Source organism: Dromiciops gliroides, chromosome 6, assembly GCF_019393635.1.
Source record: "Dromiciops gliroides isolate mDroGli1 chromosome 6, mDroGli1.pri, whole genome shotgun sequence".
Lineage (NCBI taxonomy): Eukaryota > Metazoa > Chordata > Mammalia > Microbiotheria > Microbiotheriidae > Dromiciops > Dromiciops gliroides.
In genome coordinates this window covers 6,756,669-6,777,748 of record NC_057866.1, presented here as the reverse complement: position 1 = coordinate 6,777,748, position 21,080 = coordinate 6,756,669, and the positions used below count along the sequence as shown (strand labels likewise).

The 21,080-nt window shown below is 50.4% G+C and overlaps 1 protein-coding gene across 3 annotated transcripts in view; it reads right to left on the bottom strand.

Moving 5' to 3' along the window:
- CPT1A (carnitine palmitoyltransferase 1A) overlaps positions 1 to 21,080 on the bottom strand; it is a 74,060-nt gene that overhangs the window by 7,133 nt on the left and 45,847 nt on the right. For all 3 annotated transcript variants that reach the window (XM_043969864.1, XM_043969865.1, XM_043969867.1), the window contains 9 exons: positions 18,559 to 18,666; positions 17,901 to 17,988; positions 15,871 to 16,066; positions 11,606 to 11,794; positions 9,879 to 9,984; positions 8,115 to 8,231; positions 6,334 to 6,498; positions 2,470 to 2,604; positions 318 to 470 (listed from right to left, as the gene is read on the bottom strand). In XM_043969864.1, the coding sequence (XP_043825799.1) occupies positions 318 to 470; positions 2,470 to 2,604; positions 6,334 to 6,498; positions 8,115 to 8,231; positions 9,879 to 9,984; positions 11,606 to 11,794; positions 15,871 to 16,066; positions 17,901 to 17,988; positions 18,559 to 18,666 (1,257 nt within the window). The remainder of the gene's footprint in view (positions 1 to 317; positions 471 to 2,469; positions 2,605 to 6,333; positions 6,499 to 8,114; positions 8,232 to 9,878; positions 9,985 to 11,605; positions 11,795 to 15,870; positions 16,067 to 17,900; positions 17,989 to 18,558; positions 18,667 to 21,080) is intronic.

Below are 21,080 nucleotides of genomic sequence, written 5' to 3'. Positions count from 1 at the left end.
TTTAACCGATCACTCCACACAAATGTGACCACTCACCATTCACTCGTGTACCTGATCGTTTACAAGGAACTTTTTGATACACTACAATTCTGGGTCACATTTTAAAATTTAAACTCCTAATCCTTTCTACATTAGAATATGAACTCTTGGAGGGCGGGGGTTGTTTTGTTTTGTTTTTGTACCACAGGTGCTTAGCCCGGTGACTTTCACAGAGTCGGTGCTTAATAAATGCTTGTCAATTAGCACTTCTGATGCCCAAGTCAGGGTTTGGTTCAGCTGAGTGAGACAAGTCAAACATCTCTGCCATAATCACTTACTTCTTTCAGGAAAGGAGAATCAACAGCTAGATATTTGGAGACCACATAGAGGCAAAAAAGATGGCGGTCAATGCCAGCACCGGTCATGGCAAGACGATACATGTGCTGGTGCTTAGCAGCTGCAATTTTGAATAGTTTGAGTTTTTTTTCAACCTAAATGAGAGAGAGAGAGAGAGCGAGAGAGAGAGAGAGAGAGAGAGAGAGAGAGAGAGAGAGAGCGAGAGAGAGCGAGAGAGAGAGAGAGAGAGAGCGCGAGAGAGAGAGAGAGAGAGAGAGAGAGAGAGAGAGAGAGAGAGAGAGAGCGCATGAGAATATGGCGTACATGTGATTGTTTCAAGTTGTAGTGTGTAAAACTGTCTTCTAAAGCTGCTGGACTTGCCAGGGAGGGGGAGCCAAAGTAATGGGTCCCTATGGCGATTGATTCACTGATGTAGTAGAGGTTGTTCCATGGAAATAAGATAATTTTTTACTCTTGCTTACTTTGTTAGAACACATGCTGAGGGGGGCAGCTAGGTGGCGCAGTGGATAAAGCACCGGCCCTGGATTCAGGAGGACCTGAGTTCAAATCCAACCTCAGACACTTGACGCTTTACTAGCTGTGTGACCCTGGGCAAGTCACTTAACCCCCATTGCCCCACCAAAAAAAAAAAAAAAAAAAGAAAAGAACACATGCTGAGATTTTAAGAAAGAGGGATCCGTATGATGGACTCAGCCCTCTACAAAAGCCCCACTCTTGTGCCTCCCTGGGGTGCAGGGGTGACCAGATGCCAAAAAGGCTTCAGCAACAGAGCACGCGCTGAAGGGAAATCTCAAACTGGAAAACTGGGTGCATGAGGCCAATGATGAACCGTCACCCAAGGGAGGCTGAGGATGGGGTGCTTCCTCCCACAAAAAACTGGCCTGGCTGGCCCCCGGATGAAGGGGTGGAGATCTTTTAGCCGAGTCAGCAGAGGAAGCCCCGGCAGTGGGTTCACCTCAAGTACGTGCTCCCATGGCTCCATCTAGATGAAACAAGGCCCCAAATGGCCCAGGTCCATCTGATCTCCTCTCTCCTCTTCTGAAGCTTCTCCTCCACTGCCACCCTTATCTTGGAGAGGGCCAGGTAAGCCTTTGTATGGCCACACTAATCATTAAGGGGCCATTAGACCAGTATAGTCAATAATTCTTTGGGAAATGGCCAAGAGGCAGTGTGGTGTAGGGGCTAGTGAGGTGGCCTTGATGCCAGGAGGTTCTGATACACACTGGCTCCACAGCAAACGCCTTGGCCTCCCTGGCAGAGGGAGAAGCTCCTACCAAGGAGATCACAAGGCCAGTCCTGTGTCACTTTGTGTGTTCATCTTCTGTCCCTCAACAGAATGGACACTCCTGGAGGACGAGGGCTGCTGTGTGTTTGCCTCGCACCCCCAGCCTGGCCCAGAGCCCTATCAGGTGAGTCGCCTGAATTCTCCCCTGGCTCCTCACCATTGCCCACACTCGGCTCCGCCCCAGGCTGTGAATAAATCTCCGGGGTTAGATGTTTAGCCAATAATGGGCATTTCTACTTAACATGCTGTTTTCAGCTACATTTATATTGGACAAAGAAGACATTTCTGGAACACGAATGTGCACAGAAATCACCGGGCTGAAAGGAACTTTTACAAGTGTGGACGAGTGGGTCACTGACCAAGCCCCCCCGGGGCATGGCTCCCTCTGTGATTTTGGGAAAGGCCTCGTGAAAGGAGGGGTGGCATCTCACTGGGCACTGCCAGTGTGTGGGAGCCACCATGGAGTAGGCTGATTCTCCTGGCTCGTTATCCCTAATTCCATTCTCCTCTCTTCAGAGCCTGCCCAGCTCCAGTCACTGCCTCAGACTCTCCTCCCATTCTCCAGAGGCCCCTTGGCCCACTCTAGGCCAACCCCCCCCAGCTCTGAAGGAGATGTCTTTTGTGTGAGCTGTTCTGGCTCGGATGGTGTCCACTTCAAACAAAGGGCAGACTAGGCCTTGGCAGCTTTAGCACCAACGTGGACCGGATGAAGGATGACATGTGTGGTGCCCCCTTCTGTCCACACTACTTGTACTGCGGGGAAGCGGAGAGAGCAGGAGCCAGGAGCCTGGCACTGCCCAGGTCGCTGGAGAAGGGAGGCGGAGTGCCGGGGAGCCCGGCTCACTCACCGTCTGCGTGGGGTCCATCATGGTGAGCACAAAGTTGCAGGACTCCATAGTGCAGGATCGTACAGTCTCTGTTCGTCCTTCCCGGAAGAGGCGGGTCATGGAAGCTTCGTACGTTAAGCAAAATTTGCCCTTGTCCTGGTGAAGAAAAGACCATTGGACACATCAGTCCCACTCTCTCAGCCATGATAACTTTTGTTAGAAAGGGGGTGAGGACCATGGAGCTTCTCTGCCTACCTCCACACGTGTGTACAGCGCTGCTTTCCCCAGGCTGGGGGAGCTCAGCCCTAGGGGACTAGAGCTTGTGGGAAGTCTCTCCTGACAACCCCTAGCTGGCACTTTTGTGGGAGCAAGAGGGGCCAGGGGAGGGAGATCTAGGCGCGGAGTGAATCCCTGAGACAATGGAAGGCTTCGAGCATGCAAACCGATGGGGGCCCAAAGATGGACACATAACATGCCCATCAAGGTCCCTGTCTCCTGATGCCAAGTCACATTCATACAGTACATTCATACACTACTCTGTACGGAAGCTCCAAAGAGAAAACAGTCTTTGCTTCAGCTGGGCCTGGGACTTAGTTGGCAGCAGGACCCTCGGTGAAGGGAGCCCCTGTGTCTGTGCTGATCAGCACCGAGGGGCCTAGAGAGCTCTCGGGCCACTGAGAAGGGAAGAGACTGCCCAGGGTGATCCCACGGCTGGAGGAGTGTTGCTGGACTGAAGATTTGCACCCCAGGCTTCTGGCTGTGAAGCCAACACTGTGCCAGTCCAGGATCTTCTTGCCAAAATCTTATAGCAATGACTGCCAAGAGGACGGAAGTAAGCACAGGACTCCTGGTGCCCCCAAAAGCCATGAATGGCAAGGCCAGAATGCAAAGGGAACCCATGCCCCGAGCCAAACGAGGCTGGTGTGGCCTGGAGAGTTGAGCCCGGATGGAAGAGGGAGAAAAGAGGAAAATGTCACTGTGAGAGTCACTACTCCAGGTGTGGAGAACTCCTGCCTTGGGTGCCAGGCTGAGACAACCCTCGTGCCTCGCCCTCTATCAGGCTAAGGACAACTGTGCCCAGGAACCAGACCCCCCTGCAGAGATCTCCAGGGAGGGGATGCTTGGACACCAGGCAGGAAGGCAGGAGCACTCATTGGGGGTCAAAGAGGCCGGAGGCCTCGTCTCAGACCCTCTGACAAGCTCTGGGGGCAATGTTACACACAGGGCACCAAGGGGTGCCGTGCGTCCCTTCCAGGGAGTGCAGTCGGGGCAGGCAGACGCTGGCACCCATCATCCTACCTGACCAAGGACGACCCAAAGGTCGTGGAGGTAGAACGGACGCCTGCTCCACTCTCCAGAGGCTCCTAGGAGGACAAGGGCTTCTGAATGTTTCTATGTTCCCTTCACCAAAGTTGATCTCACTCCCTTATACTGGGAAGCACCCTAAAACTGGCGGCCAGATCCCCAGAACACTGGAGACCTTCTCCCAGCCCTGGGAGTGACTCTGTGATGCCCTTTCCAAGTTCTGGGTCCTCATGAGCTTCCACAGTGGGATTTCCCCTGCCTGGGGGGACCTGACAGGGGGAGGCTGAGTAGATTTCTGGTTCCAAACTCCAGTTATTAGCGACAGAACCTTCCTTGTAATCAAGACTGCCCTTTGGGTCTATTACAGAACTCATTCACGGCAGGGGGACTGTGTGCCTGGACCCAGCCCGTCTTATTCTCCATAGTGACCTGGGTGTCAGTGAGGATCAGCGAGGGTACCCCTGGCATATCCAAGGGGCTTTCTCCAATCATTGCCATGCCAAGAATGTCACTCTGCAAACCACCCATGTAAGGAGGCGAAGGGAGTCAGAGAACTACAGGGGGCCCAAGAAGCCAAACTGAGCCCTTTTCAGAGGCGACTTTGAAACAAAGGATGCAAACATATTTATGGGCCAGATTTCCAGTGCAGAGCACAGATGCAGACACAAATCAGACCCACCATGCAGTTGAGTTCAGTTTGAAAAAGGCTGGTCTACAAGCCGCTCACTCGGGCCCGGTAGCACAGACCATGGATTAGTGTACAAACACCAAAGAAGCTGAGACTGCACCAAAGAGCCAACTCACGTTGCTGCCTGCCCTGAAGTGGCCAGGCCTCACTGCCGGCACCCAGAAGAGAGGCGACCACGGAGGGGCAGCCCGCCATCACCAGCTTCTACCGAGCCGTGTCAAAGAGAACAGCTTCATGGCCCCGAATCCATGAAGACCTGGAAATCGGAGGCCCGAGCACAGGCCACAACCCACCAGCCACTGCCGATTCTCCCTGGGACAGGCAGGGTCTGCTGAAGAAAACCACAGGGCTATTTCTAGCCCCAGTCAAAGAAAACAAATCCAAGCTCGCTGTTGGATTCAATGACAAACAATCCCAGACTCTCAGAATGGGATGGGACCTCAGAGGCAGGAGTCCAACCTCTCCCTGGCACATTCAGCCTCTGCCTGACACTGTCTGGTCCAGTCCAGCCCCCATCACATCCCGAAGGACCCCTCTCTGCTCTATTCCTAGAAGGTTCTCTCGACACCCAGCCCTTGGCAGCTCTTGCCCACTGTCCCTGGTCCCTCCATCTGGGGGTCAAGCAGCATAAAGCCAACCCTTCTTACATGTGACAGCTCTTCAAAGTCCCATGTTGAAAGATAGCCGAGGAATATGGACCTTCAAAAATCATCACGGGCCAACTTTCATTCAAAAATATTTATCAGGATAGAAACGTAAAAAATTTTGAAATGGGAAATTTAAGAAATAATTTTTCAATGAAAAAACAGGTATTATCCTGAGCCAGCAGACCCTAATTACTGCCCCTGGAGGATGGAGAAGTGGGAACCCCAAGGTGGGTGTGGCTGGCCCAGTAAGCCCACTTCACAAGAAGCCTTGGACCCATCTTCTGAAGGGGCCGGCTCGCAAGTCAGGGCACAGCTTCCTGTGACGTGCACATTTAGAGGGGATCACTTGGCTTTCTGGCAAGCCAAAGAAGCCTTTTGTCCCCCCAGAGAAAAGAAATGCCATCACTGGGCATGGTGGCACATGCCTGTAATCTCTGTTACTGGGGAGGTGGAGGCTAGTGGGTTACTTGAGCTCAGGAGTTCTGAGATGCAGTAGAGCTTAAGCAGGTCAGGGTCTGCACTCAGCGTGGCACCAAAGCAGTGAGCCCACGGAAACAGAGGGCCACTGGGCTGCCGGAGAAGGGCTGAGCCAGGGCAGGCTGGGAGAAACGGAGCAAGAAGCTTCCACACTCATCAGTAGTGGGATTGGGCCCAGGAGAGCCAGCCTGCTTCCAGACTGGACAGGGTCGGTAGATAGAGAGATGGAAAGGAAGGAAAGGAAAGGAGAAAGGAAGGGAAGGGAAGGGAAGGAAAGGAAAGGAAAGGAGAAGGGAAGGGAAGGGAAGGGAAGGGAAGGGAAGGGAAGGGAAGGGAAGGGAAGGGAAGGGAAGGGAAGGGAAGGGAAGGGAAGGGAAGGGAAGGGAAGGGAAGGGAAGGGAAGGGAAGGGAAGGGAAGGGAAGGGAAGGGAAGGGAAGGGAAGGGAAGGGAAGGGAAGGGAAGGAGGGGGGGAGAAGACCCATAAGTTTAGTAAAACTGTCAAATGCTTGCTTTGCCCTGGGCTCAGGTCTGCATAGAAGGAAACCTAGGAGAGGTCCCAGCTTTTATCTGTCACTCCATCCCTTCTCTCTCCCTCTTCCCCCACCCTTCCTCCCTCCAGCTCTATCCTAGCTCTAAATGGGGGAAGCCCAAACAGAGGGGGTGGATTGCTAGGCTGCAGGCCCCACCCTCACGTCCTACCTGGCATGTTCCTTCCCTATCACGTCACTGAGATAAGGAAGCAGAAGGAGCAGGGCTCTGGGTCTCACCTTATAATGGGCCAGCTGCAGGGCGAGCTGCACAAAGGCATCTGGGCTGGTCCTACTTTTCTTGATTAACCCTTTACCAAAAGTATCAAACGGAAAGGAGTGAAAATCCACATCGCTGGCCAGGGTGTGGGCGAGGCTCAGAGATCTCTCAATGACATCTTGACACTAGAAGGGAAAGGTTGAGATACTTGACGAGACATTTCCCATAAGGAGAGCCAAAGTTCATCTCCAGTGGACAATGGGAAAGTACCAGAGCGAAGATGGTCAAGAACTTTGACCCCCTCCACCACAAGCCCCCTCTCGGTCTTCACAGACCCCCTGTTGAGGTTTACCACACAGAAGAGTGGAGCATGAGCAGCAGTCATGACAAAGGCTTACGTAGTCCTCATACACTGAGCTCCTCCCCTTTGGTGTCTGTACAACAGGAGTCTGCAACTGAAGCAAGATCTCTGGGAGATCTATTCATCCTGCAACCTTGCTGGGGATCCACGATCCGTGTCCACCCATCACATTCCTCAGCCCACAGAGGGGCCATCCACCGTGCAGGTGAGCCTAGGCCAGGTCTTCTGTGCTCCCTCACTCTCACCACATGACTGATCCATCTCTTCCAATTACACACGGCCACCATGATACCCCCTGCACTGCAGCTGCTGCATAGGGGGTCATTGCTGGAAATAAGCTGTGGCCATCTTTATACTCCCAGGCATGTCTCCACTGCCCTTTGGGCCCTCGGCAACTACAAAATTTTAGAGACTTCATTATCTCAAGATTCACAACCAGATAGCATCACCAGGACAAGATTCGTATCGGTGAGCAACCTGGGGTCACGAAGAGCAATTATCCAGATCCAATCTGGCCTGTCTTCTCCCTCCACTGACGAGGTCTTTCCCAGGTATTTGGATTGATTCAATGGACTGACCACCCAACTGAAGTGACATGGTCTGGACGAGATGGATTTTCATCCATCTTGTTTTGGCTGTTTGGATTGTTAATTAGATCTCTTAAGTAATCTAAGATCTCATTGTAGCTATAGTCAAAGAGGTCCCTGAATCTATTCATTTGGATATGTTGCCAATCGGACTTCCTTTCGTGATGGTAACAAAAACAGACTCCCTAACTTCATACTAAAGGGTCAGATTAGTAATGAGCATGAAACATCTCAAAGGCAAAGTGAGCATATATTACTTTGAATGTCATTATTCTTTGGGTGACCAAGGTCTTAGCTTAGCACAGTGCCTCACATACAGTAAGCACTTAATAAATGCGCTTTCTCCCCTTCCTTCCTTCTTTCCCAGGGAATTTCCACGTAAGCATTAGTGGGTATCCTTGCTAACTACCTCATCCGAGATACTAAGGCAAAGACCATGAGGAAATGGGCACTAAGCTCCAGTTGGAGAACACTGAGTTCTTCTTCCTGGTCGTGCTAAGAGCAGAATGGGACTGCTGTGCAACACTGGGGCCATTCCCAGGCTCTGACTCTCCTCTCCTCTCCCCTCCCCTCCCTTCTCTCCCTCTTTCTTTCTGCAGGGCAATGAGGGTTAAGTGACTTGCCCAGGGTCACACAACTAGCAAGTGTCAAGTGTCTGAAATCAAATTTGAACTCGGGTCCTCCTGAATCCAAGGCCGGTGCTTTATCCACTGTGCCACCTAACTGCCCCCTCCCACCCCCAGGACCCTGACTCAGCTTTCACCTCAAGCCGAGGACACCTCCTTTTTGATTACTAAATGTATCCACACCAATACAAGGTGTGGCAGAGACCTGCTCCTCCCACCAGACTCACTTCCTCTGGGATTTCCCACTGGAGTCTTGTGGGGCACGGAATGTTGGGATTGGTATCTCCCTTGCAGTGACCATCTTCTGCATAGCCCAGCTGGAAGCAGTCTGTAGCCATCACATACTGCAAAGAATGAAACCATGTGAGTATTTATTTAGAGACAGCAGGAATTTTATAGGTGACAATACTGAGATTTCCAGGCATTTAAGTCAAAATCCTTTCCTATTTAAGAAGATATACAAAAAATACCCATAAAATGTAAACAAATTCCAAATCTTAAAACATTCTTCTGCAACTGGAATTTCTCTGTTTATCCTTAAACAGAATAATAAGTAGAAAGTGAACATTCTAAATCAATGCACAAACTCCTAAATGTCCGCCAAAAAAAAGAGAAACTATCTGGAGGGTTAAAAGGCCAATATAGCTCAGACAAGAGGAGGAAATAGAAATTGAGAGTGGTGGGGAGTGGCGTGGAGAGAAATGGGAAGCCAAACTGGTGTTCTTGCTGTTTTTCACACACATCACTCCATTTCTCACCTCATATGGCTATTCCCCATACCTAGAATACATTCTCTCATCACTTCTACTTCTTAGAACCCCATTTCCTTCAAAACTCAACTCAAGGGCCATCTTTACATGCAGCCTATGGGAAATTCCCTAGCAGCTCATGCCCTCCTTGTGATAATTACCTTGGCATGAGCCCAGGTGACTGGGAGCAGGGTGGAACCCTCAGCAGTAACAGGGAAGTTGAGAAGAGGGGAGGCTAGAAATGTGAGACTGGAAGCAGGAAAGAGGTTAGGACTGGATAAATAGAGGTGAGAAGCATCTGCTTAGAGATGATAATTGAATCCATGGGAGCTGATGAAGTATAGGGAGGAGAGTGGAGAGGGCCAGGGTAGAGCCTTGGGGGACATGCATAGCTAGTGGATGTGACTGGCATGAAGATATAACAACAGAGACTGAGGAGTGTCCAGACATAGAGGAGGAGAAGCAGAAGAGAGCAAGGTGACAAAACCCTAGAGAAGAGGGTGACCCGTAGTGTCAAAGGCTGCAAGAGATGGCCAAAGGGGTAAGGACGGAGGAAGAGGCCATTAGATTTGGTGGTCAAGGGATCACTGGTGACTTTGGAGAGAGCAATTTCAGTGGAATGAGGTCAAAAGCCAGATTGCAGAGTCAAGAAAAGAGCTGGGGGCGGGGGAAGGAAGTGGTGCTCCCAATTGTAGACCTCTTTTTTTTTGTTTTGCGTGGGGCAATGGGGGTTAAGTGACTTGCCCAGGGTCGCACAGTTAAAAAAAATGTCAAGTGTCTGAGGCCAGATTTGAACTCAGGTCTTCCTGAATCCAGGGCTGGTGCTTATCCACTGTGCCACCTAGCTGCCCCAGGAAATTTTTAAAAGAGGCAAGAAGGGGGTCAGCTAGGTGGCACAGTGGATAAGCACCAGCCCTGGATTCAGGAAGACCTGAGTTCAAATCTGGCCTCAGACACTTGACACTTACTAGCTGTGTGACCCTGGGCAAGTCACTTAACCCCCATTGCCTCACAAAAAAAAAAGAGGCAAGAAAGAACCAATATGCACAGAAATATTCATAGCAGCAGGAAAGAACGGGAATCCAAGTGGGCGGTTCACCTTTTCATCCACTGATTCCTTTTGGGGATGGTTTGTGAGCCATATAGGTACTAACATTAACTGTCCTATCAACTTAACTTGGACTGCCCTGAATGACATCATCACCATCATTCCTTTCTCAACTTAAAATTATAGCCTCTCACCTCCCACAGATGACCGACGATGGGCGCGTCTGCCCACGAATGCTCTGCATTCAGGCCCATTTTGCCATTCTTGAAGACGATGAATGTGAACATTTTGTCAAACCACCTGTAGCCAGAGAAAGCAGATTCAGTTCCCCTACATCAAAACCCAAACCAGCCAGCCCCAGGTCAACTCTCATCTTCCCTCCCTTGGAGACCCCGTCAGCTCCCACTCGCTGATGTCTCATCCCTGTGCAGAACACGTCAAAACAAAGAGGTGGTGCTGCATGATGTCCAGAGTACTGTGCTTAGAGTTGGGATGACCTGGGTCATCCTGCCTCTGACAATCCTTCTGTGACTCTGAGAGAGTCTGAGGGGGCTTGGAAGGTCCCTTCTGGCTCTGTGGCCCTTTGACAAAGCCAAACTCATTCCTTATCTCTTCCCCCAAATAGATCCCTCTTCCCAACTTTGCTAGTTCTGTGGCAGGCACCCCTGCCTTCTCATCCCCTTAGCTTCAGCATCATCTTTCCCTCCTTACTTGTTTCTCCCACCCCACACGGCCAGTAAGATGCCAAATCACAACAGGGCCCCTCCTCTCCCCTGGAATCACCACCTCCCCAGTTCTGCTCATTACCTCTCACCTGACTATTGCAATCACCTTCTGGATGCCCCCCTACCCCCAGGCTCTCTCTCCTCTCCCATCCGTTCTCCCCTGAAGTACCAAAGGACCCTTCTAAAGTGTAGGTTGGCTGATGGCTCCCCTTCCAAGGTTACTTTGTATCTGCTTGCTATGAACTTAGGTTATATACATGTTGCAGACAGAATGGAGCTCCTTGGGGACAGGAATTGTTCCACTGGTGCCTTAGTTTCCCCAAACCCAACACTGTGCCTGGCACATAGTTGATTTGTCATCAGTTATTCCTGCTGCCTGGGTATATCACCTCCAGGGCACTGGGCAGACCCTCTGTATCAAACTCACTTACAGATGAGGAAACTGAGGCACAGAGATTAAGTGACTTGCCCAGAGTCACACACTAATAAGTGTCAGACCCTAGATTTGAGAAATCCAGACATTCCTCACTTCACGTCCAGTACTCTGTCCAGCCTTGTTGTGTTACGTGAAGTACTAGGGTCTAGAAAAAGATCCTGCCTTTCCTCTGACCTCTGACCTTCGCCAAGAGGCTTAGCCCATTTCACTTCCTGTGTTCCACATCCTGTGATCTACTCGATAATACAAGTGTAGGGAGAGGGCAAAACATCCGTTTTGTCACTACTCGTTTTATTTTATTTTATTAATTATTGGGTTTATTTTATTTTATTTTGGGTTTATTTTATTTTTTTAATATAAGAGACAGCATGAAATTCTTCATAAAGTGCTAGGTTTAGAATCAGGAAGACCTGAGCACAAATACCACCTCTGAAGCTACTTATGTGACTCTCTGTGCCTCAAGAAACCTCCGGGGACGGGGACGGGTCTCCTAAGTCACAGACAGCGTTTTGCCAGGAGCCCTCAGGTTGAACCTGAACTCCCAAACAGAGCCAAGGAGTGTTTTCTGAAACAAATTTGGAGACGTATGAAAATGGCCGGAATACTGAGCCTTCTGTATCTCTCATAGTTGTCTGTTCTAAATTGGGCCCATCTGGGATTCATCTGGATAACTGGCACTAGCTGTTCATATTAGACCGGAAGCTTTCTCAGGGATCAAAGGATGGGCCACCCAGTATCTCCAGGCAGGCCAGCACTGTACCTGTCGTAACATTTGCCGTGGAGCAGAGACTTGGCATAACTGTCCATGGAGGTGACCGGGTCCTTTTTGTTATAGCCCTGTTCGGTGTCATCCAATGTCACAAAGAATGCTGCTTTCTCAATGGCATCCAGAGACTGCTTGTTCTTGCCACGGGAAAAATAGGTCTGGCGAGCCTTGGCCCACGGCACTCTGCAGCAAAGACCAGACACAAACGGAGTCGCCAGAGGCAAAGGTCACAAGGTGGGGGTCACAGCATTTCCTGTCGCCTCTAAGGTGACCCATTCAAATAGTCTTAAATGTTGTTATAGGAATCTTACCCCAAGCCCAGGGAGAAAAAGAGAAAATGTTAATGATAACCAACAGCCTCAAGGATAAACATACCAACCACTACCAGAACAAGAGCTCCATTCACACGGCCCTTTGGGGTTGGTAAAGTGCCTAGCATTCTCTCATGTGATTGGCTCAACAACCTGGAGATACAAGAGGATTCCCGAAGAAAACTGCTCTCCGCCTCCCGAGAAAGAACCGGGGAGTCTGAACACAGGTCAGGTCACAGCAGACTTTTCTCACTTTCTTCACTTTTGTGGCTTTTCCCCTTTGGGTCTCTGTCTTCTCTCACAACATGACTCATTTGGAAATAGGTTTCGTATGACTGCACGTGTATAACCTATATCGAAGGAGTGGGGGGGCAGGGAAGGGAGGAAAGGGAGAATCTGCAACTCAAAAATTTTAAAGAACAAATGTTTTACCGGCCCTGGAATCAGGAGTACCTGAGTTCAAATCCGGCCTCAGACACTTAACACTTAACTAGCTGTGTGACCCTGGGCAAGTCACTTAACCCCAATTGCCTCACTAAAAAAAAAAAAAAAGAACGAATGTTTAAAATTGTCTTTATGTGTAATTGGGAGAAATATATTTAAAAAAAAATTAAATGTAAAAAACCCCAACAACCTGAGAAACCGATGCTGTGGTTATTAACATTTTATAGATGAAGACACTGAGGTTGAGTGATTTACCTGGCATGTATCTGAGGCAGAATTTGAACTCAGTACCCTCTTAACTACATGTCCAGGGCTCTATCTACTCTGTCATCTGGCTGCCTCTAAGCAAGTTCAGTATTGAGGTGGATCCAAAGACATCTTGACATCTTCCACTCTTTCTTCCATTCCCCTTGTTTCTGACAAAGAGGCAGATCTTCTTGCAAATGCACTTGACCCTCCTATTTCCTCCCATCTTCTCCAGCAGATTACATCTTCAATCATGAATTATGTCCCTACCCCTTCAAATCTTCAACCATTCTTTTTTTTTTTTTTCAGTGCAATGAGGGTTAAGTGACTTGCCCAGGGTCATACAGCTAGTAAGTGTCAAGTGTCTGAGGCTGAATTTGAACTTAGGCCTTCCTGAATCCAGGGCCAGTGCTTTATCTACCACACCACCTAGCTGCCCCCTTCAACCATTCTTTATCAACTAGTTCCTTCCCTACTATCTTCAATATACACAACCTTCCTCTATCCTTTTTTTTTTTTTTTTTTTGCGGGGCAATGGGGGTTAAGTGACTTGCCCAGGGTCACACAGCTAGTAAGTGTTAAGTGTCTGAGGCTGGATTTGAACTCAGGTACTCCTGAATCCAGAGCCAGCGCTTTAACCACTGCGCCATCTAGCTGCCCCCTTCCTCTATCCTTAAAGAGCCTTTCCAAGACCCTGCCAACCCCAAAGCTCTCAATCTGTATCTCTCCTCCCTTTCTCGGATGCCTTGAAAAAAGTCACCTACACTGCCTCTAATTCCTCTCCTCTCACTTACTCCTCAGCCCTTTGCAATTGATCTCTGAACTCAATACCCAACGGAAGCCCTTCCCTCCCAAGTTATCAATGATCGCATCTGTGTTCTCTATGTCCTTGTTGTCTCCCCCTAGAATGTCAGCTCCCTGTCAAGATGGCTTGTTTTCTTCCTTGTACTTGTATCACCAGTGCCTAGCTCGCAGCCACACAAAACTACGAGCATCAGACCTCATCTCTTTTGAAAGAATTTATTCCAAGCATCACAAAGATATCCACAGCCCTCAGATCACTACATCAAATGAGGTATCATTTTAGAAGCCCCGATTTTAAAGAATTGATGCTTTCAGAATTCTTAAAATAATGACAAATACAGCCTACACCTACAAATCCCCATACACTTGGTTTTATTTATTTCTAAGTTCACAGAAGCTCACCCCCTCACAAAATCCTCATTTATTACCTCACTTATACCCACTTTTCAGGTCAGGGAGTTTCCCCAGGGGTCAACCATGGGGCTGCTACTCTAACTTTCAGGGTCCTAGAGATAACTAGTAGAAGACTATTCTCATCAACACTAAAGCTCACAAGCCCCCACCAGTGTATTTCCCATGGACAAAACAACCACCGATATTCAATTAATCTTAACCAAAATATTTACTGGAAATGCAAAGCAAACACATATTTACATAGCATTCCCCCATAAACCTCAATAATAATTTCTTCCAGTGTATTCAATGTTGGTGAGGAGAATGAGCACAGAACTAAAGTAATAGACTAGGAAAGCACCCACATGTAAGGAACACGTGGGGGGCAGCTAGGTGGCGCAGTGGATAGAGCACAGGCCCTGGATTCAGGAGTACCTGAGTTCAAATTCGGCCTCAGACACTTAACACTTACTAGCTGTGAGACCCTGGGCAAGTCACTTAACCCCCATTGCCCCACAAAAAAAAAAAAAGAAAGAAAGAAAGGAACACGTGGTCAGGGAACTCAAAACTCTAGAACTGTAGACTTGGGTGCCCTTTTCAGTCTCAGGGGCTGCCCAGAAAAGTTCCTCGAAGAGTACAGCATCTGTGTTGAACAGATGCTAACACAGCTGAACTGTGTTTAACTATCACTGCTCTCATCTCACCCAGACTAGCTGATCCCCTGGTCAGCCTCTCTGATTCTCTGCTTCCAAGCTAGACTGGATCCTTGACAGCAGCTATTGGGTCCATCACTGCCACCTTCAGCCTTAGCTGATGCCTTCAGCTAACACAGTGCTGTAACCTTGGAGGAAAAACCAGCGAATGATCTTTATCTCAAGATTGACAAAAGCTTCTCCAACTCAGTTCTTTTGCAAGACTTCTTCCTTGTTTCCCTCTCTCTTCTCTTCTGCTCAGCCAATGATAATTGAGAATAGAATTCATTCTCTCTGTTCTCTACTCTTCTCAACAGCAGGTGTCAGCAGAGAGCACTCCAGCCTCTCACTGGGCATTCAATCTGGCTGGCAACAAGTGACGCTTCATAGGCTGTGACTGTCTTGGCAAAGTGCAGAAAACTGTCCCATCATCTCCCTCGTCCCCTTTTTACACCTTCCTTGGTTCAGCAGCTGGGTCTCATCCATGCACAAGTGCCCTCGTCACCAAATCTCTTCTCTCTGTACTCAGGTAAATGACACGTCCCACAATCAGGGAGCACTTATCCACATTCCTTCTGATGCAAATCGCTAAAGGCTGAGTCCTTGATTCCTCCAGGTTCTACAGCTTACCATATGCAAATAAGCAACAGCTACCTGGGAACTCTGAGTCAGCCTTAGCCCAGGGACACTTCACTGTAAGAGGGGGAGACAGAGGTAAGCCTCAGGCAGCGAACCACTTTACATAAGAGAGAGAGACCAGGATGTAGAGGAGTCTGGGGGCATGAAGGCCTTAGCAGTTGGGAAGAGGAACCCCCTCGAGGAAAGGAGGGCAGCACAAACAAAGCTGTTGAGACAGAGGAGGGAGGCCCAAGATTGGGGACAGAGAAGCCACTTGGGCTGAGGAGAGGGAGGGGGCACGCACACGCGCATATACACACACACACACACACACACACACACACACACACACACACACACACGGTCCTGCCTGACCTTTCTTCCATCCATCCGTGAAAGGACGTGTGTTTGGCTTTTTCCAGGACAAGAGACAGGTTAGACTCTACTGGCCTCCATTGTCCTTATAACCAAGGACATGCATCAGTGACACCGTTGACCCAGAATAGAATGAAGTTCCCTAGGTGCCTGGTTCACCATCCCAGCATCATGAATTTTGTCCACCACCCACAAAATCACCAGTGGAGTCACAGAACATCTCTGAGGTTGGAAAGGAAGTTAGAGATGAGCCAGCTGGACCCTTCCCTTTCACCTGGAGGCCTTGAAGGAGAGGTGTGAGCAGGCCTTTGGTGGAGACTGATGCATAGCAAATGTTAGAAAGAAACCCCAACGTGCCCCTGAGCCAAGCACCCACCTTTCACCGGCAGTGAGGGCAGCCAGCTTCTCCTCCCCGGCCTGAGGTTCTGAAGAGTCATCGAGAATTCTCTGCATCTGCTGCTCGATCTCGCGAGGTTTTAGCAGCCTGCCATCATGATAGAGCCAAACCTTGAAGTATCGCCCTTGGTGGTACACCACGATGTGCTTGCTGTCCTTCACGTGCTGGATGGTGTCTGAGAGGAGCCGTCACGTCGGGGAGAGGAGGGGAGGGCGTCATTAGAACAAACAAAAGGAAATGTTCATTGAAAAGCGGGCAAGCCTGCAAAGAGCAGAAGTCGATGCCTGGCCTTCTCAGTGAAACACCATCGAACTACAAACCTCTTCCCACTGGAAAGTAAGTAGAAAACCATCCCCACCACAGCAGAATTCAGAAGCAGGAAGGATTCTAGATAAAGGGGCAGAAGGCCTGGGGAGCTCTGAGTCGCATGTATTTATACGGGCATAACTGAGGGATGAGCAGCTGGAGCCTGGTCTGATTGCTGACCGACTGATTAACATCTGCCGAGCACCTGCCCATCTCTCCTAGCAGCTTCACCCTCCCTGCCCCCATGGCCTGCAAGGGAGGTGCTTCCAGGTGCTCTTATCCCCTTTACAGATGAGCAAACAGGCCCACAGATATGGAACAACTCGCCCTAGCCAGTGAGGGTCAGAGGTAGTAGGAGAACCAGGTCCTTCCTGCCTCCCCTGTGGCCTATGGTCATCCTCGCACCTGCCTTGGTGACACTGGGCACGCCATGATGTGGCGCAGTGGGCAGAGCATCAGCCAGGCCCGGGTCCCAGTGTTGCCTCCAGCAAGCCCCCTCCTTTCTCAGGGCTACAGGTATTGGCGGGGGGAGCTTGTACACTTGCGAGTGCAGCCGTGCCATTGAATGCAGGGTCAGTCCCCATCTCCATCCCTTGAACCTTCCTTCACACGATGGGTCAACAGGGATCAGTCTCATCCAAGAAATGGCAGCTGGACTGACCTTTCCTCTCTGACAAGGATTTCCCTCATGACTGATGGGACCCGGGGGGTAGGGGTGGGGTAATGTTCCAATCCTGCATGAGGTGGGTTTGGATGACAGGAAGGCCCCTGGATTTGGGGTCAGGACACCGCAGACAGAGTCTGACCATGCTGTGTGACACTGACCAAGTGTCGCCCTTTCTGAGGCTCAAGAAGTGCCTGTAAATGAGGACAGCCCCCTCCTGCCTCACTGATTCTCTGGGCTGCTGTGAGGAAAGGGAACCAGAGAGGAATGGACACAAGTCAACAGCATCCTCCTAAAGTTGTTCCTGGCCTGCAGTTTTGCTAGAGGAATGTTCACCACAAGCCAAGTTTCCACTCAACAGAACTTTTAGAAAAATACAGAAATCTGTAAGTTTCAGATATAGGTGGGTTAGCACAACAGTCATGATCAATTATATCATGAAACACCATCACAGACACCCTGCTCCAGGCTACGACCGAAGCCGTCTGCTCACAGGGACCCACCATGGCTCGTTGACTTGGGGAGAAGGGAAAATGAAGGCCTGGAAGGTTGTTAAGGGGTTGGCATAGGGAATCCCCACGTGCTTGTGCCTTTCTCTTGTAATAAATCCAGTTGTAATGCGTACCTCAGGCACACGTAATGTTGCTTTTGGTTCATAAGGCCAAGGAAGCTTAAGGATGCTATGATTACAGCTGCATCCGATTTTATAGCTAAAGGCCCCTCCTGCAAAGGAGTGAGGCTCTGAGAACCAGAGGTAAACTCATGAGTCCCAGATCACAGAGCAAAGCGTGGCCAAACGGCCACCAGCACTGGTGTCCTGACCACATGGCCCAGAGGGCAGATCACATGAAAGAAACTAAGAAGACGACCAGCCTAAAAAAGCCCCCTCCTGCAGGAGGACCAAGAGATTCCAAGAACATACCAGGAGACGTGGTGGCATCACCTTCAATACAAGCCAAAGCCTGCCCAGGTCAAGGCACAGCAAGGGCAGCTCTGAGCCCCCAGAGTCCATGCCACCCCCCCCCCCCACATGACTCACCTGTCTCCTCTCCTGGGATTCGAGAAGAATTGAACATCCGTTCCCACTGGGCTGAGCAGAGGGGCACAGTGGACCCCAGCAGAAGAATCTGTATCACAAACGGATGTTTCAAATAAATTTTTACAGAAAAAAACAAGCAGGTGAAGAGTGTTTGTGTCTCTTACACATGCACACATGCATATGCACACACATACTCAGAAATCTGTAAGTGGGCTTCTTCCCCATCACTGCTCCTTTCTTTTCAATGTTATAGCACATCCCACCCCAAGCATGGCACCAAAGCGTCACTTTACTTGGCAATACCATGATCTGGCTTCATTTCTCAGGCTCTTTAAAGAAAGAAAACTCTTTCCCATGGAATGGGGAATACAGGATCAGCACGTATTTACTTAAACACGGCCTGAGGGGTGCAAAGTTTCCCATCGGCCATTCCTCAAGAACACTTTCTACTCTTCTGGTTTTTTTTTAAACCAACTCTCAAAAGAAAAATAATAATTAACCCCGTGAGCTCTGCATAATTCACAGAAACTGATCACTAACCGGTCTGAAGAACGTCTTTACAAAGTGAACCCTTTCCTGAGAGGGGAGGGCAGTGGTGGCTGGGGCAGAGGCCCCTGACCAAGACCTCCAGACAGGCGCATGAGGCAGGGTTACTTACTGGCTTGATTTCTTCTCGATCCAGCTTCCTCCGGTACAGGAGGATGGAGTGGATGGCGTTACCTGCCCTGGCTGCCTGAATGTGAGTCGGCAGGATGTATAACAGATCCTAAGAAGGGGATGGGACGTGGGGAAGAGAACAAGGGAAAAGACAGACATAAGTGCTCAGGAAGATCAGATGGAAGAAATCACACTCAGAAAAGGCCTTTGAATCTGCGTCATTTCGACCCTCCTAAAAGACACCGGCCTTAGATAAACAAAGCTCGCTTCTTTATAGACGGCTGCCCAGTTACTTGGGGGCTGCAGGGAGGGCAATCTTACATTAAAAAAAATTAGTTATAGGGGGGCAGCTAGGTGGTGCAGTGGATAAAGCACTGGCCTTGGATTCAGGAGGACCTGAGTTCAAATCTAGCCTCAGACACTTGACACTTACTAGCTGTGTGACCCTGGGCAAGTCACTTAACCCTCATTGCCTCGCCCAAAAAAAAAATTAGTTATTTTCAATATCTTCCTTATTTACGAAATCTTCATTCACACTTCAGAAAAGCAATGCTTTGTGTATTCAAAGTTAAAGACCATGAGGCAGCTAGGTGGCACAGTGAATAGAGCACCGGCCTCAGATTCAGGAGGCCCTGAGTTCCAATCTGGCCTCAGACACTTGACACTTACTAGCTGTGTGACCCTGGGTAAGTCACTTAACCCTCATTGCCCTGCCCCCCCCCAAAGTTAAAGATCCTTCCCCAGGAACAATTCGCATGGATTGTAAGATTAGTATTGAAAGGCAGGGTCAAGTTGAAAATGTGCAAGCCAAGGAACTGACAAGAGGGGAGTCTAGAGCAGAGCCAGGGAAAGGATGAGGAAGCAAACATATCCACTTCTGGCCTGGGACGGGGGTCTGAACCCCTCCTGCTGTGAGCTGCCTCTCCCAAATCTACCTGCTCCAGGCCGGGCCACAGGAGCCCGGAGGCCCTGGAGGCCCATGGGTGTGTGGGGCCAGGGCTTGGGAGCTGAGGGACAGAGGAGAAGGTATAGAGAGCCTTGGAAAAGCTCACCCTGGATGGTCAAAATAAGGGGGACAGAAAGGGAGGTGGGAACCTGGGGCAGAGGAGGCCGACCCCAAAGAGTGAGGATGGGGAGGAGAAGGGGAAGGGAAAAGAAGAAAATGGAAGAAGAGCAGAGGGAAGAGAAAACTCAACTCCACCAAACCATCTGAGACCAGAGGGAAAAAAGGAAGGAAGAGAGGGAGGGGAAGGAAGGGAAAGCAGTCAAGGGAATGTTCTGGAACGGCAGGGAGCCACCGAGGGGGCGGGGAGGGCTCTTGTAAAATGCTCTGACTCTCCTGGCCAGGGAGTGACCGTGGGATCTTCTCAGACAGGGGATGCTGCCGGCTTCCTGGCAGGGCACAATGCAGGACAATGGCATATGTGCCTATGGGCTCCCTGCCCTGAGCCACCCTGGACTGGGCTGGCTGACTGGGGAGGGGGAGGGAGACCAGGGCAGAAACAGCGGGAGGCAAAGAGAAGGACAGCAAGCTCTGCTATCCGTGCCCAGAGTCCACACTCTCCAGCCCTGGGGCTGACCATCCTTCTGAGCTGCCATCTTTGTCTCCCTCGTCCTCTCCTTGTCCAGAGGATGGGCCCCTGTGCCTGCTCTGCCCTTGATCCTGGACCTGTCTTCTTGTTCAGGCCCTCACGGACCACACTGATCTCCTAGGACTGATGACTTCCGAGCCCCCTAGAAGGGCCCCTGCTAATGAGTCCAAGCCAGGGGGCTGGTGGGGCTGGGGGGTGTTCCCCAAGTCTGTCCTTGTTCTAGACCTTGCCCAAGCCAGTGGAAAGGTCTCAGCTCAGCTCAGAGAGGAACGTTCCCTTCTCACCACCAATGGAAGCCTTGGGGTTTTGTCATGGGAGCTAATAAGCATGACCCTGGGATGACCAGGGTTCCCTCTGACTTCAAAGAAATGAGGAGCACCTAAAAGCCAGCGCTCAAGGCCAGATCTGTGCTGTCCTGAGCAAGCCCTCCCCCCTCTGGGCCAGACACGTGTGTAAACACCGAGCCAGGCCAGGCTGGTCACGAGGACCGGATGGAGCAGCAGTCCAGCAGTCTGGGCGCCAGGGCACAGGCTGTGGCACTGCCAGGGAAACTTGGCAGGCCAAAGTCACCTCTGACCTACACTGGCCGCGTGACCCTGGCCAAGTTACTTCATCTCTGGGGAGAGACAAAGTCTATGGGACTTGAGGTGGCCTGAGGCATTTCCCTGCACCTGCAGATGACATTGCCCCTCACTGAAGTACCCCGTGAAACCACAGGTCCGTCCTTGATCCCCATCCCTTTCTCTCTGTTGGCTTCTGGAACAGGCACCTGACAAAGGGCATGAGGCACGGCCGCCATCTGGGTCTGGATGGCGGACTGGCCCCCACGCAGCGTAAGGTCCCTGGTCTAACATGGCGCCTTCCTGGCATCTGCTCATGCCCTGGAGAACTCGCCAGCATCCCAAGCTCTCGTAGCTAGCTCCATTTTCTT